General features: G+C 42.5%; 1 protein-coding gene across 1 annotated transcript; it reads left to right on the top strand.

Moving 5' to 3' along the window:
* The first annotated feature begins 14,411 nt into the window (after positions 1-14,411).
* On the top strand, positions 14,412-15,734 carry LOC131990784 (trace amine-associated receptor 13c-like). The gene is made up of 2 exons (XM_059355906.1): positions 14,412-14,584; positions 14,918-15,734. Exons 1-2 carry the CDS (start codon positions 14,412-14,414, stop codon positions 15,732-15,734), a joined length of 990 nt encoding a protein of 329 aa, XP_059211889.1.
* Positions 15,735-16,821: the final 1,087 nt, after the last annotated feature.

Raw genomic sequence — 16,821 nt, 5'->3', positions numbered from 1 at the left:
GTAATAGTAAAGTGAGACGCTCACAGCCAGTTCCCAGCTTCGCGCGCAGACATACAGTTCATTACGCACCAGCTATAATTAGGTAGGTTTACCTGCCTGCAGATGCCATAATCACTGTCATCACTGAATATTAAGTAGCCATGCGGACCTATCCAATGAATATTCAGTAGCCATGTGGACAGCAGTCTCTTCACAATATGATTCCATCAGACCTTATATCTACACTGTTTAACCCAATTCGACACTTATGCACAGTCCCATTATGTTGTACAGACATTTGTAGTTAGCCTGTTTTAGGAGTGAAAATCAGCAAAATGCAGCTTAAACAAAATGTTTTACCTTATTAGCTAATTAAGCCTCAGGTTTTGGCCGGAAAAACATCAAGTTTATCTGGTACGTACGAGATAGTCTTTCTCTTCATCTATAAGTTATGCTTTCTTATAAACAATCCCATATGAACATGTGTCAGTGGCGAAGGCAGAAATAATAAAACGCTGCCTATATAACACAAGCTCTCCCAACAGAGCTCTATAAAGGCTGTACACAATACAACAGTAAAGACAAAACATGCGGATTGGCTCTATCGCACGGCACAATAAATCATTTTATTGCACAAAGTGCAGACTACAGATGAACCCAAACAGTAGATAAGGTGTTAAGGCACAGCATAACATCAGACAGAATTCTCACATTCTCACAACAAACGCTTTCATTTGTCATAAATTGACCATATACAATGAAGTCTGGTTGAAATTTGGCTTCTCCGCGAAAAAATGTGCTATTCAAAACAATTACATAACATAACATAGGCCTGCATCAGACAGAATTCTCACATTAACGGCAAGCCTTCCGCCTTGCTCCTTCGCTGTTATGTCTGTTTTCCTGCTCTTACTGCTTTTTGCCTTCCGATATGTATCTGCTCTGCTGGCATATGATCGCCAAACCCTCCTTGACCTCAGGGCTTGGTTAGAGTCCCTGTTGCCATCTGATCGCCCTCTTTTCGATCAGCAAACACCAGTGCTGGCGGACATTCCCAATCACCTGCGCCGACTGCCTACAGTCTCTCCCCTGAGGGATCGCGACCAAAAGTCCCGTTCCAACCGACCCTGCTGCTCCGAACACCAACGCCGGCTGTCATGCCCTCTCCCCCAGAGAAAGCGCTCTAGAAGACGTGGGAGACGTGCCGGTGTGATTGTCCGTCTCAAAGCTCACCTGAGAGTCTTTTCCTCGGCTGAGTTCCACCTCGGATCTTCTCCCCCTGCCCGGTTCGTATGCAGCTGATGGATCCGTCTTCCCGGAGCCAGCGCCGCTGATTACTCAGGTAAAGGGACCCGTTACACTGGTACAGATTAAAGCTGGAAGCTTTAGAGAAAGTTTATTTACATCCAGCCTCCCAACGCCGGCTCCATCTCACCCACCTGGTCTGCCGCTCTTCCTGTCGCATCGCGGACACGTCATCAGAGCGCCGCCGCCGCGGTAAGGAGTATCGCCGGGAACATTGCGAGACTGTGCCATGCTGCGTGTGATAGGAGAGGTGTGGATCCCAGCCTGCTCTGTCCCATCCAGACCAGTCTACTGATCAACCCCATATTAAAACAGAACTTTTTAATGCCCAGTCCCTATCAAATAAATCAAGCCTGGTCCATGATCACATTCTGGAGAATAGTATTGACCTGATGTGCCTCACTGAGACCTGGCACCAACCTGAGGTTTTTTCCTCATTAAATGAAGCCTGTCCCCCTGGATACAGTTACCTGCAGAGAGCTCGCTGCACTGGCCGAGGTGGTGGCCTGGCGGTAATTTACCACAACACTCTCAAGCTCTCTCCTCTGTTTCTACCTGATGTGTCCTCTTTTGAATATCTGGCCTTCAAATCAAAAACCCCTTCCAAGATCAATGCCGTACTGATCTACCGGCCGCCCAAACCACACCCATCCTTCATCACAGAGATTCACGACCTTCTCACCTCCCTCTGCTCTCTATCCTCCAATAACATCATACTTGGGGATATGAACATTCACATTGACAATCCCTCCTCCCCCCTGGCAACTGATTTCCTTCATGTACTGGACTGTCTCAACCTCATACAGCATGTCGATGCACCTACTCACACCAGAGGGCACACTTTAGACCTGGTCATCTCGGACTCTCCTTTCATCAAAAATTTGTCGGTATATGACCTGGGCGTCTCTGATCACAGCATAATTTCCATGGACATTTCCTGCCCATCCCACCTCCCCCAGCCTAAACGCGATATTCATTTTTCGCAATATAAAAAACATCAACCCTGCCATCTTGCACTCTGACCTCTAACTGCTGGCCTCAGTCAACCTTCCATCAGTCAACGAATCCGAACGAATCGAACACTACAACCATTCTCTTCGCTCCCTCCTGGATATACATGCCCCTCTCAAAACAAGAACTGTGTCTTGTTTTGAGAGTTTCTGTGTCTGTTTGTTTATGTACAGAACTTTGTTGCAGCTGTGGTTGTTTTAAAGTGTTTTACAAATAAAGTTGAGTTGAGTTGAGAGAGTTAAGTGTTGTTTCAGTACCACGGACAGCTCACGCATAACAGAAACTGCACAGATCATAGCCTACATCAACCAGTTAGTGTGGAAACCAGTAAGGACACAAAACCGACCTTTAGACTTTCTGTTGTCTCACGCCAGTGTTTACTGGTACTGTTTTTACTGGTACTGTTTTTACTGGTACTGTTTAAGGTTGAGCTGCCAGCCGTTGTGAGAAATAAAGCACGACGCGGTGCGAGCCGCAAATATAACGACCACCCGTGTCCGACTGGTCCCTCCTCCACCCTACATCATCATCATCATCATCAACAACACAACGCAGAGTTCCAGGGTGTGGACAGGCTCATCCCACATGGGCCGGGTTACAAATGCAATTACACATTTATTTCCTTTCTTACATACTTGTTTCTATTTTTTTTAACAAAATATGTTTTTATCAAACTTGGCTGGGTGGGCCAGTGAGTAAAATGGGCGGGCCAGTGCCGCATAGGCCCATTGCTGGCTACCATCTGCTATGTGTAACAGCTGATCTGTGTAGACTGTCAGTTCCTGATGATCCAGTGGACCTTTTCCTAAATGCGCACAGCCTCTTCCTCAGTTTGTTCCTGAGCAATGGTCAGTCATAATATACTGTTATAGGCGTACACGCGTTACAGGCGTTAACGCGTGTGTGTTATTGTCCTAAAGCCAACGCTTCAGACGCTTTAACCTGTGCACATGTAGACTTGAAATAGCCTAAACTGTCTCATCAGTCTCTCTTGGTAATACATGGATTGCTTTAATTGTGAAGCGGCTGTTAAACTCATAAATTGTCATAATGTGAATCATTATTTGTACATTGAGACGAGCGTGCGCACAGGCGTCCGCTATGTTCGCACGTGGGATGACACTTTTCGCCCGTCACCCCTTTATTATGTGGTGTACTCGCAATACGTATGTCTATATGCAGGCCTATTTATCAGTCTTTATGCAGGCAAAGGCAACGCGTTTAAGGCGTTTTAGTATAGTGCCCTGGCATAAAATACCCCTCATACACACACATTTCTAAACTTTTGTTTTATTTTACTTTTATTATTATAATTTTGCTTCATTTTTATGTGTCATTATTATTATTATTTTTTCTATTTCATAATTACTTGTTTTTTATTTAACTTGTGAATTTAAATATAGGTAGAGGCCTGTATAAGCCCTGTTGGGTTTCTTGTCGCTACCTTGCACCTTCCTTTTGTTGTTGTCACTTTATCCTTGTCTCTCTTATTATTGTGCAAAATAAAAAAAACTTTAAACATCAAACTTCATTAACTGTAGCATTAACTGGGATGTTAGTTTTGGTTAGCAAAAAACAAAATGTATGTTACTTACCTGGAAACTGAGCAGCGACTCCTTGGAGGGTCTATTAGTCCAACAACAACAAAACAAAACAAAATGTTGAAATAAACTGAAAATACATTGTGAAAATTATGACACTAAACCGGTAAGCGTATATATGTATATTCACATTGCTCTGCTTCTCTCCTGATGACGGCTCGCCTTGTTAGTGACCTTTCAATCAAAGGTAGCCACACCCCAAATCATACGATTCTTTATCCTCTATTTTCTTCAAAATGGGGCCATTATTTACACTATTAACATCATATGGTCTTGAAGAAGATTTTTTACTCGCGATTGAGACCATAGTGTTGTCCTTAAAAAAAATTCTGAGGTAATAAATCAAGTGAGGAGTTTTCTCGTTTTGTATTGAAATTAATGAACCCAAATGCTTCTGCAACGGATCTTAAATGGAAAATTTTAGATTGATATGCAACTGGAATTTAACAATTTTGAATTAAGATTGGATTCATATGTAAATGGACTTTAACCATCTGGAAGGATTTTGTATTAATATGCAACTTGATTTTAACTATCACCACCTTCGCGTCACTCAAGCCAATTAGTCAATCGGCGACTAGCAAGCGCACGTCACTTCCTTACTAACACAATGTCTACAATTAGCCCTTAGAGTCACAAAACAGCATGAAACCTAGACAAATTTGAACAAAGAAAACACAAAACCTTACTGACCAGTCTCTGTCTCTATACAACACAGTGCTAGTTCTCTCCTCGTACTTTACTGGTTGGAACAGCTTTAAAGCTTTCTTCACATCCCACGGCCTTCCAATTCCTTCCCTAGACGTTCTGACCCTTGCTAACCATATAAAAATACTCCCACTCCACTCAAAAGATCAAATCCTCCACCATTAGGTCCTAAATCAGCGGCATCAACTTTCTTGTTAAACTGTTCGCTGGGGCCCCGTGCCCTGCCCTGTCACACTCAAACATCGGCATGCTAATCAAAGGCTTCCGCAAATCTCAACCTATTACCCCACCAAAACCGTCCCCCTTTACCTCTGAACTTCTTGCCCACTGTGTCCAGACTCTCCGAGCAGGATACCTGTCTCCTACCATCATTAAAGTCCCGGAAGTCATGTTCTTCCTAGCCCTAGGGTTCGTACGGTCATGAAAAACCTTGAAAAGTTGAAAATGCAATTTCTAGGTCCTTGAAAAGTTATTGAAAAATAAAATCCTCTGTAAGGTTTTGGAAAAGTAATTGAAATATTGCTGGATAATATTTAGAATGTGTAAAATAGGCCTATTAAAAATAATATAATAATCCCTATACTGTAGTTTTAGGAGTACGTTTGTTACCTTTAATTGTCGGTGCCGGCTATTTTTTAGAACGGCGTAGCAGAGCCGTGAGCTGCTCAGAGCTATGCTACGGAGGCTAATTGGATTTCTTGGTTTCCCTCATTAAACTCATCAAATACACAATCCCATAACGGCAAAACGCTCTGGTGGACAAGTTGTGACCTGCACATTCATCACGCTATGAGATAATAACAGAACGTTACCAGACGGAGTTGTTTTAGAGGTAAATTCATGTAAAACCGCTGTTAGCTATTAACGGCCCGTGGCTCGTTAACAAACAAAAGGAAACTGAGAGAAGCTGTGAAGGTCCTCTCAGCAGTCAGAATATATAAAAGGTTTATTTGAAATAATAAGGAAAATAAAAACATCTAATGAAAAGTTGTGTAGATGCTTGATTATTTTAGAGAGTAAAGACAAGCTTTGCAAAAAAAAAAAAAACGGAAAAAAAATGCAATAGATATAATAGAACAGCTGTTTAAAATCCTCCTGTAAAACAGGAGCATTTAAATGTGATGGCTGCATTTGGTTCTAAATTCTTATGCATTAATATTTCTTAAGCAGGTGTCAAGTTACCTAACCTGGAACATGTTTCAAACACTGCACGTGACTTGGCTGTAGCGCAAATAAAATTTCAGTCAGAAGATATTTTTTAACTTTAATCCATGTAAATGTGTGTTAATAAGAATTCAAGTTGCAATTAAAACAGAGCAAGGTGTATCAAATGTGTCTGTGGTTTGATTTAGAGGCACCGACTACAGTGGTCCGACTGAAATGCGTTAATTTTTTGGTCTTGAAAATTCATTGAAAGGTTATGGAGAAGTCATTGAAAAGTTATGGAAAACCATTGCTAAAAAAGTGTACGGACCCTGTAGCCATTTTTGGCTTCTTGCGCTGCTCAGAGTTTACGACATGTACCCTCAATTTCCTTCTATCAATACAACCAACCTTATCCAACATTTCTCTAAATTCTTCAGGCACCGTTGTCCACCACCTCAAACAAAGCAAGACTAACCAATCCAGTCCCCCTCAACCCAAGTATCTTTTCCAACTTGATTTGTACCTATGCCCTCAAGAACCTGCCTTTGATTAAGTACACCAAAGATTTCTATGCCTGCCTCACCTTGAGACCCCCTGTTCATCCCAGAAACAGGTTGAAGTCGCCATTCGTTTCTTGTTTCACCTAGGCCTCTAGGCAAGGAATCCCTGATCATATCATTAAGATCCTAGGTTACTGGTCTTCTCCTGCATACCTTAATTACATCAGGTAAGACCAGTCCGATAGTCCGTGCCAAGGCTCACCTAGAGGCGACTGCCCTCCCCCACCCGGACGGGACTCCCCAAGTTACCTTGGCATCCAACCCTCAGAGGATCCGCTTTCCGATCCCCAATCACCCCCTTTGTCCCTCTACCCTCACCCCCACGACCCCTCGCCCTCATATTCCCACAACCCTTCCACGACTTATCCTCTTCACCTTGCATTTCATCCAATCCCCCTACCCTCCCACTCAGTCGGAAAGCCCATCTCTATTGAGCATTAACCAATTCTATATTCATACATCTATTCGCGTAGTTCTTGATAGTGAACTTGTGATTTGTGGCTGGCGGTGACCCCTCTCACATTACACATGGTAATTGGATTCATTGTCATCCAAAACCCTTTTTGATTAAATATTGAACTCTGAAAAAAACAATCACTAAAAGTCAGGACAGACACAAGAAAAAAAAAGAAAAAAACATGACTGTTCAGTAATACTGTACAGTATAATTAATAATAATCAGGTGTTGATGTGTGGTGGCTGCATCATGTGTTTATGCTGAAGCTTGTTTTTCTTAACACCTCTGATGGCAGTGATACCTTAGAGGTTGAAATGTCATCATCTGACTAATCCATGCAGGTGTGAACAAGTTTTTGTCTAGAGGGGTTCTGTACACCGCCATCAGGAGCAACTAATGGGCTGGAAAAACATTGTTCACAGAAAGGCAAATTAAATCTAATGGGACCTAATTGTGTGTGTGTGTGTGTGTGTGTGTGTGTGTGTGTGTGTGTGTGTGTGCTTGCCACCACAGAAGTTACATAACTTTGTCTCAATAAAGACATATATTTCATCACTTTTTTTCTTTTTACTGGCAAATGAGGTTTGACTATGGTTGTTCACTACCTTGGGTTTCTGTGTTTCTCAAGTTAGGATATCCCCATATGTGGCCTCACATCTTTTCCTATGTTTTTCCATGATTTGGTTATAAAATAATTATAATTTCACAGAAGTATTTGGCAAGATAAACTCTTTAATATTGATGACGAATGATGAAGGACATGTCCAAGAGATAAAAACGTAACAATGGACAGGGTGTAGACCACGACGCAGCTGTACATATGTCATCAGTGATCACTCCACCAAACAAGGCCGCTGAAACCTGCACACTGTGAGTAGAGTGTGAGTGGACCACAGTGAGAGGGTCTTTCCAGGCCCACTCATAGGCTTGGGAGATGCACTCTGAAAGCCATCCTGCAAGGCATTTCTTGGATATCGCTCCCTTGGCCAAAATAACATGCCAGCACACAAATTGGGCAAGCAGATATAATTCTGCCTAACTGTCCCTGGTGGAGGAAAAAAAACCTTCCAGCTGTATAACGACCTAAAAGCACTTTTTGGGAACAATGGAGGGGTTTGGTCTGAGAGTAGCCTCGCTGTGTCACCACGAAGCATCAAGCAACTGGGGTGTACCCACAGGGCAGACAGCTCAGACACTCTCTCAGCTGAGGTCAATGCAAGCAGCATAGCTGTCTTGAATAGCAGCGCCTTCAGAGGATTGCTCCAGAGGCTCAAAGGGATCCCTCACCAAGGCCTCGAGCAAGGCCTGTAATAAAAACATACGATAAGGTATATAAGAATGTTTTATTATTTAAGTAAACTGAGTCATTATACATCCCCTTACTTATTTGCCAATGTTACAGTTTTTCTCACTTGCTTTGACACATTTCTTAAACCAACCAAAAGTAAAGTAAATGCTTTTTTAAGTTTTTAGGTTTTGATGACAATGGTGAAAATGCACTTCATTTTTTGCTGTATGGCAAATGCATTTGATGAAGGTCCTGGAGAGACTGGTCTTGGCCCAGCTGAGGCCACAGGTGAGGACGTTTCTGGACCCCTTGCAATTTGCCTACCAGCCCCATTTAGGAGTCGATGATGCTGTCATCTACCTGCTGCAACGAGCCCATATGCATCTGGATGGTGGAGGAGGCACTGTGAGGATCACATTCTTTGATTTCTCCAGTGCTTTCAACACCATTCAACCTCTGCTAATGGGTGGGAAGCTGCGGGGGATGGGTGTCGACGACTCTAGGATCTCCTGGATTACTGACTACTTGACAGGCAGGCCACAGTTTGTCCATCTGGGCAGTGTCCTGTCTGATGTGGTGGTCAGTGATACAGGAGCTCCGCAGGGAACTGTGCTTTCTCCCTTCCTCTTCACCTTATACACCACTGACTTTCAGTACAACTCTGAGTTATGTCACCTAGAGAGGGAGAGGAGGGTGAGTACAGGACACTGGTGGACAGATTTGTAGAGTGGTCCGAACTGAATCACCTGAAGCTGAAAGTCACCAAGACCAGAGAGATGGTGATTGACTTCAGGAGGAAGAAGATGCTTCCACAGCCACTTCTGATCAGGGGGGAGGTGGTGGAGGAGGTGGAGTACTACAAATACCTCGGAGTGGTGATCGGCAACAGACTGGACTGGAAATCTAACACAGAGGCTGTGTACAAGAAGGGGATGAGCAGACTCTATTTCCTGAGGAAGCTGAGATCCTTCAATGTGTGCAGCAAGATGTTGGAGATCTTTTACCAGTCTCTTGTTGCCAGCGGCATTTTCTTTGCTGCTGTGTGTTGGGGCAGCAGCATCAGAGCCAGCGACACCAACAGACTTGATAAAATTATCAAGAAGGCTGGCTCTGTACTCTCGGTCTCAGGCTGGAGACTTTTGGGACTGTGGTGGAGAGGAGAACACTAAACAAACTGCTGGCCATCATGGACAATGATCAGCACCCTCTCCATCACGCAGTAGAAAGACAGCGGAGCACCTTCTCTCACAGGCTGCTCCAGCTCCGCTGTCATAGGGACAGATATAAAAAATCTTTCCTGCCACATGCCATCACACTGTACAATAACAAATAATAGTCTGGTTCATTACATACTGTCTTTGCACTTTATGTGTTTTTTATGCACACTGTTCATTGCACCTTATTTGTTTCATAGCACCAACATTTTTTTACTGTATATTCATATTTATTCTGCACTGGAATTCTATTCTACTCCTTCTTTAGACACTTTATATTTTATTGTATTTTTATATTTTATTGCTTGAAGTATGCCTAGGTTGTTCTTTTTATTTAATTGTGTTGTCATTGTCTATGTGTGTAATGCTGCTGCTACACTGTAATTTCCCAGCTTGGGATAAATAAAGTATATCTATCTATCTATTCCAACAGATGCACAAAGAACAGATCACTTCCCTCTCCATCTCTCTTTTGGATAACCTGGGGCAGTGGACTGACAACGCAGAAGGTGATATTTGGTGGATTTGGACTAGGCCTGTCTTCCTGGGTAGCAGCTAAGCTTATAGACTTAGCTGCAGACACCAACAGGACTTACCAGACCTTACCAGTAACCGCCACCAGGTCACAGCAGCAGCCATCTACATAAGTCTCAGCAGTGGCCAACACCAGACCTTAGCAGCAACAGCAAACATCAAGCCTCAGCAGCAGCCATCATCAGGTCTCAGCAGTCATGGCCAAGCAAAAGCAGGAGATTGAGGATATCAAACAATCCTTCAATTTTAGGTCAGGTGAGCTAGCCACTGTAACCAAACAGTTGAAAGTATTGATGGGTTTAAGGGGTGAGATTAAGGAGCTCAAAACACAGAATATGGAGAAAGACCAAAAGATCTCTGTCCTTAAAAAGAGACTCAATGACAGCAGACTGCAAACTAAACCTCAGCCCTACGCCAGGGCTGCAAATATGTACACTTTGCAAACGGTTGAGTGATGTTCGTTAGAACATAAAGTCATTATCTACATAGGAAAAAAAGGAATACAGATACAAACTGATGATATAGAGGCATGTCACCCATTAACAAGGAAGAACAAAAAAGAAAATCTGGACATAATACTACGTTTTTAAAACAGAAAGCGAAAGGTAGAAGTCCTGAAGCAGGGCCGTAAGCTGAAGGGCTCCAGTGTATATCTAAATGAACATCTGGCAAGGAAAAATTCCAACATTGGCCGCCAGGCATGAGTCCTTAAAAAGAGAACAAAATATAAGCCACCTGGACAACAAACTGCAAGATATGCATCAAGCTTAATGGTACTCCAGAGGAGGCAAAGACACTGCTTATTAGTTAACTAATATGTCTGAAGTTAAACACCCTGATACAGACAAATGCTACCTCACGACCGTTGCGCTCTTCCAATGACCGGTGCCTGCCACCTTTTCGCCCAAGGCAATCCACACTTTTTGCATTTCTTCTTCCCCATAGGTGGAACCAGTTGAGGGCCACAGGGAGGGCAGAGATGGAGTACTGTGCAATGTCAATTAACAATGTTTCAGCCCAAGTAGACTGTAGATTCCAGCAGGAGATATTGGGGAATTCTGGGAAACAGAGCACCCAACCATCTTCATCCTCCATCCTCAGAGATCTGCAGATAGCTGCAGCTCTGGCAGCTTTCTGAACAAAACTAACCCCTCCTTTCCCCTCTGTGTATTTTGGACTCTGATGTCCCTTCCCTCCTCAATGTTCACATCACAGCATCATCTTCATCACTTGCCCTGAACCCCTTCCCCCCCCCCCCCCCCCCCCCCCCCTCTCTCTCTCTCTCTCATCCCTCATTTGTTATTATCTACTTTTGTTTACTTTTATTTTCCCTATTATTGGCCTGTTATCACTTTTTAAGATGTAAAAGCAATGTTTAGAAATACAAAAGTAACTCACAGGGAAACAAGGTTGGTCAAAAGAGATTTGCAGTTCTGTAACATAAAGCCATATTTTTTTTGCAAATTAAATATATGTGCAACTATACATTACTGATGGACTTGTTGGAGTGTTTATATGTTTTAACTTGGCATCCTTGTGCCAAATCATTGTTGCTGTGATAAACTATTATTCTGTGTTAAAGAAAGGTATATGCTGAATGCAGGATAGGCAGGGGTGGACATGACATCTCCAATCCCGAACATACCACAAACACTTAACACAGAATCCGTGCTGTGGGACGGTGTGATGTGTTTAAGCCAACTCACATGGCTTCACTTCCAGCATTTCTGGTATATTTATTTACTTTTTAAACTGTCTTTTATAATGCCATACCACAAAATGATTTTCCAGTATGAGGGGTGGCTCATTCAGCAGGAGCAGTATGTCAAGTGTTGAAGCCCCAACAGTGCGCCTCCTTCTCAGGAATGTCCTCCTCACCCTGGCCGGGTTGGTTTTCCCCAGGGTTGAAACAGGGGTAGAACACAGTCCATCGAAAGGCTGGCTTGGCATATGTGGTGTTTAGCTTGAGTGAGAGCTAGAGAGAGAGAGAGAGAGAGAAAAGAGAGAGGAAGGGTTTCAGGGAAATTGATGAAGTTGATGGTGTGATGTGCAAAGTGAGGAGGGAATAGACATCAGAGGACAAAATACACAGGGGGAAAGGGAGGGGTAGAATTATCAGAATGTGAGAGAGGTAAATCAGTTACATGACACTGTTTTATTTTAACTTTTGTTCGGAATGCTGCCAGAGCTGCAGCTATCTGCAGACCTCTGAAGATGGAGGATGTGAAATTCTGTCAGAAAACCCCAATATCTCCTGCTGGATCCCACTATCTAATTGGGCTGAAACATTGTTCATTAACATTACATTGTACTCCATCTCTGTGCTCACTGTGGCCCTCAACCTGTTCATCATCATCTCAGTCTCCCACTTCAGGCAGAGAATAACTTTCTAGTTTCTCTTTACAGGTTTTGTACTTGAAACATGTGAAGGACTGCTGTAGATTAAGAAGAATTGTCTTTGAACTGGTACTGAATATTGTTGCTCCTCTAACTCTAGTCTTATCTTCTGTCTTCCTGACTGCACATTAACGCAAAAATCCACTGTGACCTCTATATTGTAATTTAAATCGTCTACACTTAGATATATTCACTATATATGTTGCTGATCAGAAAACATCCTAATTCATAAATCAGTTTTTATGATTAGTTCTTTGATTTTTTGGGACATTTTGTTATGAGGACTGTTTTGTAGAATGATGCTTAAAAATATGGTACACTGTGATATTGACTTGCCTTAGCATTTTGACTATCTTGTGTGCAGACAATGACACAAGGATTTCTGATGGTACCAACACGTTCATTGACATAATTATTAACTTTACTAAGGATTTTGAACAAGTTTAAAGACTTATGCAGGTGCAGTTTGTACAAATTGTTTCGAGAAATGCACTTGAGGTTGGTTTAAAAAATAATAATAATAATAATACACTGCATTTATATAGCGTTTTTCTAAACACTCAAAGACACTTAGCAGGGAATAAATACAAGATAAAGATTTTTGATTGTAGTGGGGGGGGGGGGGAAGACAGGCCTTAGGTGGGATGGGATGGGATCCAGGTAGGTGCAGGTAGAAGCTTTGCCAGCCATGAGAACAGGTAAGTTGTGATTAGAGAGAACTGAGACAGAGGTAGGCAGGAGGGCTTGAAAACTAACTTATTTTTATCGCTACCTCGTCCCTGTCGGCCTGGGGAGAGCCCTGAACTAGCCACATGCTTCCTCCGATACATGCAGAGTTGGCAGACCGCTGCTTGACACCTGACGGGGAGATTCCCTGGTGGGACGTAGCGCGTGCCTCTCCCCCCTCATCAGGCGCCCCGACCGACCAGAGGGAGGCTCAATGCATGTTTTTGTGAGAGGTCCCCTGTAAGGGGATCCTCGGGGGACACGGGGAGAACATGCAAACTCCACACAGAAAGGCCCTTTTGTACCGACCAGCGCTACGGACACCGGAGACATGGAGCTGGGGACACGCCTCCAGCCCCCACAGCATCCTGGCGGGAATCGTACCCAGGACCTTCTAGCTGTGAGGCGAGAGCGCTACCAACTGTGCCACCGTGCCCCTTAGAGAGGTGCACTTATTGGATGGAGAAGTTGACATGCTGAGCAAGGTTGAAGCAGTTAAGTAGTTTGATGAAGTCAGTGGATGCTGCAGTCTGTGAAGTCAAGATGAATGTTGAAGTTACCAAGGAGGAGGATGGAGGGAGAGAGAGAGCAGAGCTGGATCAGGAAGTCTGAAAAGTCGGAGAGAAATGATGAGTTTGGTTTGGGAGGGTGGTCAAAATACAAAACTTCAATAAAACTTGTTGGTATTGGTTGATTAAACCATGGCAAGTGGAATCACCCAATAACTCTGTTACATGTGCATCCCACTGTCACGGCTGGACAATACTCGGCCACAAGAAACAAATAAAAATGCAAGAATCAGTGCAAACAAAAACTTCATTGTTGCTGTCCCTGGATCCACCGACAAGAAGAAAACACCAACAAGACGCCAGGAGCACAACTAACGGCTTCATTTGAGTCCCACCTTCTGGCAGCCAGCAATAGATAGCGGCTAGCGGGCTCCTGCTACAGGTGGTTAGCAGGTTCCAGTAATTAGTTAGTGGCTAGTAGACTCCGGTGGTTAGCGGCTAGCAGGCTCATTCTGCCGGTGGCTAACGGGGCCCGGCTTCGTTGTTCAAAAATGCCGGTTTCCCGCCTTTCTCCACTTGTTTATTATGATACTACTACTATATGCTAGGGCAACCGGAAAGGAGGCTGTATTAACCCGCTCAAACAACGCATATCGCCACCTAGTGTTGAGGAGGAGGATATGTTCTGTCAGCTATTTGATTTTCTAAGTTCCATGTAAACTGGGACAAGGACAGAAATCCGATTAGACGGCAAAATCGAATTTTAAGCATAGCTCGATTATGCATGTGCATGTAAATGCAGTGTGAAGGCCTTGTTTCCATGTAAATTACTTTTTTCTTACTAAAGTAAAGATAAAGTGAACAGATGGGAAAGGGAGGGGTGGAATGATGAGAATGTGTGAGAGGTAAATCAGTTAGATGACTTAGTTTTGTTCAGAAAGCTGCCAGAGCTGCAGCTATCTACAGATCTCTGAAGATGAAGGTTGGGGACGATTGGGAGCTCTGTTTCCCAGAACTCCCCAATATCTCCTGCTGGAAGCCACCGTCCAATTGGGCTGAAACATTGTTCATTAACATTGTACTGTACTCCATCTCTGCCCTCACTGCAGTCCTCAACCTGTTCATCATCATCTCAGTGTCCCACTTCAGGTAAAGATTAACTTTCTAGTTTCTCTTAACAGGTTTTGTACTTTAAACATGTGACGGACTGCTGTATATTAAGAAGAATTGTCTTTGAACAGGTACTGAATAATGTTGCTCCTCTAACTCTAGTCTTATCTTCTGTCTTCCTGTCTGCACGTGAATGAAACATCCACTGTGAGCTCTGTATTGTAATTTAAATCGTCTACACTTAGATATATTCACTATATATGTTCCTGAACAGAAAGCATCCAAATTCAAAACTTTATATTTTTTTAATAGTTGTTTTAATTTTGTTATGAGGACTGTTTTGTAAAATGATGCTTTTCTCTTTTCCTCCAGGCAGCTCCACACACCCACCAACATCCTCCTCCTCTCTCTGGCTGTCTCAGATTCACTTGTGGGCCTCCTGTTAATGCCAGCAGGTGCACTCACAGGAACACATTGCTGGTTGTTTGGTTACTTTGGGTGTTCACTCTTTAGGTTTGTGTCCGACATCATTCTCTCTGCCTCAGTTGTTAACATGGTGCTCATATCAGTTGACCGCTATGTGGCTATTTGTGACCCTCTGCATTACACCACCAGAATCACAGTGAAAAGAGTTCAATTCTGTGTTTGTTTTTTATGGTGCTGTTCTGTTGCCTACAATAGTTACTTCTTTCTTCTCCATTTTAACCAACAAATATATTTCCTACCCTGCTATGGAGATTGTGTCATTTTAAGGGATACCATTGGTGCTGTCCTCGATCTTGTTTTAAACTTTTTTGTTCCTGTTACTGTCATCATAGTTTTATATACAAGAGTATTTGTTGTGGCTGTGTCTCAAGCTCGTGCCATGCGCTCTAACATTATAGCTGTCACAAAGCAGATTTCAGTGACTAAAAAAGCAAAGAAATCTGAGCTGAAAGCAGCCAGGACTCTTGGTGTTTTAGTAGTTGTGTTTCTGATCTGTTTCACGCCAAGTTATTTTTTAACTTTAGTAGGGAATAATTCAGTTAGTCATTCAAATGGAAACTTTATTCTGTATCTGTACTATTTTAACTCTTGTCTAAACCCTGTGATTTATGCCTTGTTTTACCCCTGGTTCAGAAAAACAGTTAAACTCATTGTTACTCTTCAGATACTGCAGCCTTGCTCCTGTGAGGCCAACATACTGTAGAGAAGCTGTGGAAGGAGGACATAATGAAATTGGTGAGAAAAAAGGTTGTTAAGAACTGAAAACTAAACAATGTGATGAAATATCTCCAATCCAAGGTCCCTTTAATCCCACATGTGTGACAAAAGGTTGGTGAACATAAATTAATTAACCACAAAGTTTTGGATCTCACCTTTGGATCTCACCTTATGATTTATTCTAATTTGTAAAATAGCTGACATTTGACCCAGTTCAAACATTAAAAACATTTATCGGAATATCTCTTAATCTGTAGAAGGGCATGAAGTCAAGAGATAACTTTTTTGAACTGTTGACTCCTTGTTGACTGTTCTCTCTCCCATGCACATAATGTGTGAGGAAATGGCTCTGAACTCTCTCAGACACAGATGTAGATGCTGGATGTGTTGTATATCTGCAGGTCTGTGTGATAACAGTCACATCTTTGGGGTGTTTGTGACAGTGAATGTAGCTGTTTGTATTGAATTCAGCTGCTTCTTAGTCAGTAGATATTCACTTCTGATACTGTTTTATTTAACCTTTACAGACTGTGACCTTCTTCCTGTGTGGGATCTGTAAATGTTTTTTTGAGTGTTTCACAGGTCTGCCTGTCTGGGCCACACGAAATACTCAAAGTACAAGTTACAAATATTTTTGCCAAAAGATGGTTTCTGTCATTTTATATGTTTATATTAAGATGCACCCATAAAAGCCTTTTGGCCGATACGATAACCAATATTAACATTGTTGTTAGTTAATGATAATATATCTAGGATCATAAATCTGAATATCCTGGCATGGCTTTATGACAAATTAAATGTGCCAATGTTAATTGCAAACAGACGGTAATGTCCATTAAAATGCAAAACATGTTTAAGTTCAAGTAAATTTCAACTCTTGGGTCAACAGAAAATATGAAACCATGTCCTGACTCCTGACTATTTCCTCATATATCAAAACTTAAGCATATTTATAACAGATAGTGTGGTCTGAACTTACACATCCTGATGTTCTTTAAAGTAAATGTCCCAAGCACTGAAACAATGTTTGCACCAGGTGACCAGAAACAACACTTGATGTAAAGTGGAAACAA

This window comes from Centropristis striata, chromosome 18 (genome assembly GCF_030273125.1).
Source record: "Centropristis striata isolate RG_2023a ecotype Rhode Island chromosome 18, C.striata_1.0, whole genome shotgun sequence".
Taxonomy (NCBI): Eukaryota; Metazoa; Chordata; class Actinopteri; order Perciformes; family Serranidae; genus Centropristis; species Centropristis striata.
This window is presented reverse-complemented; position numbering and strand designations above follow the sequence as displayed.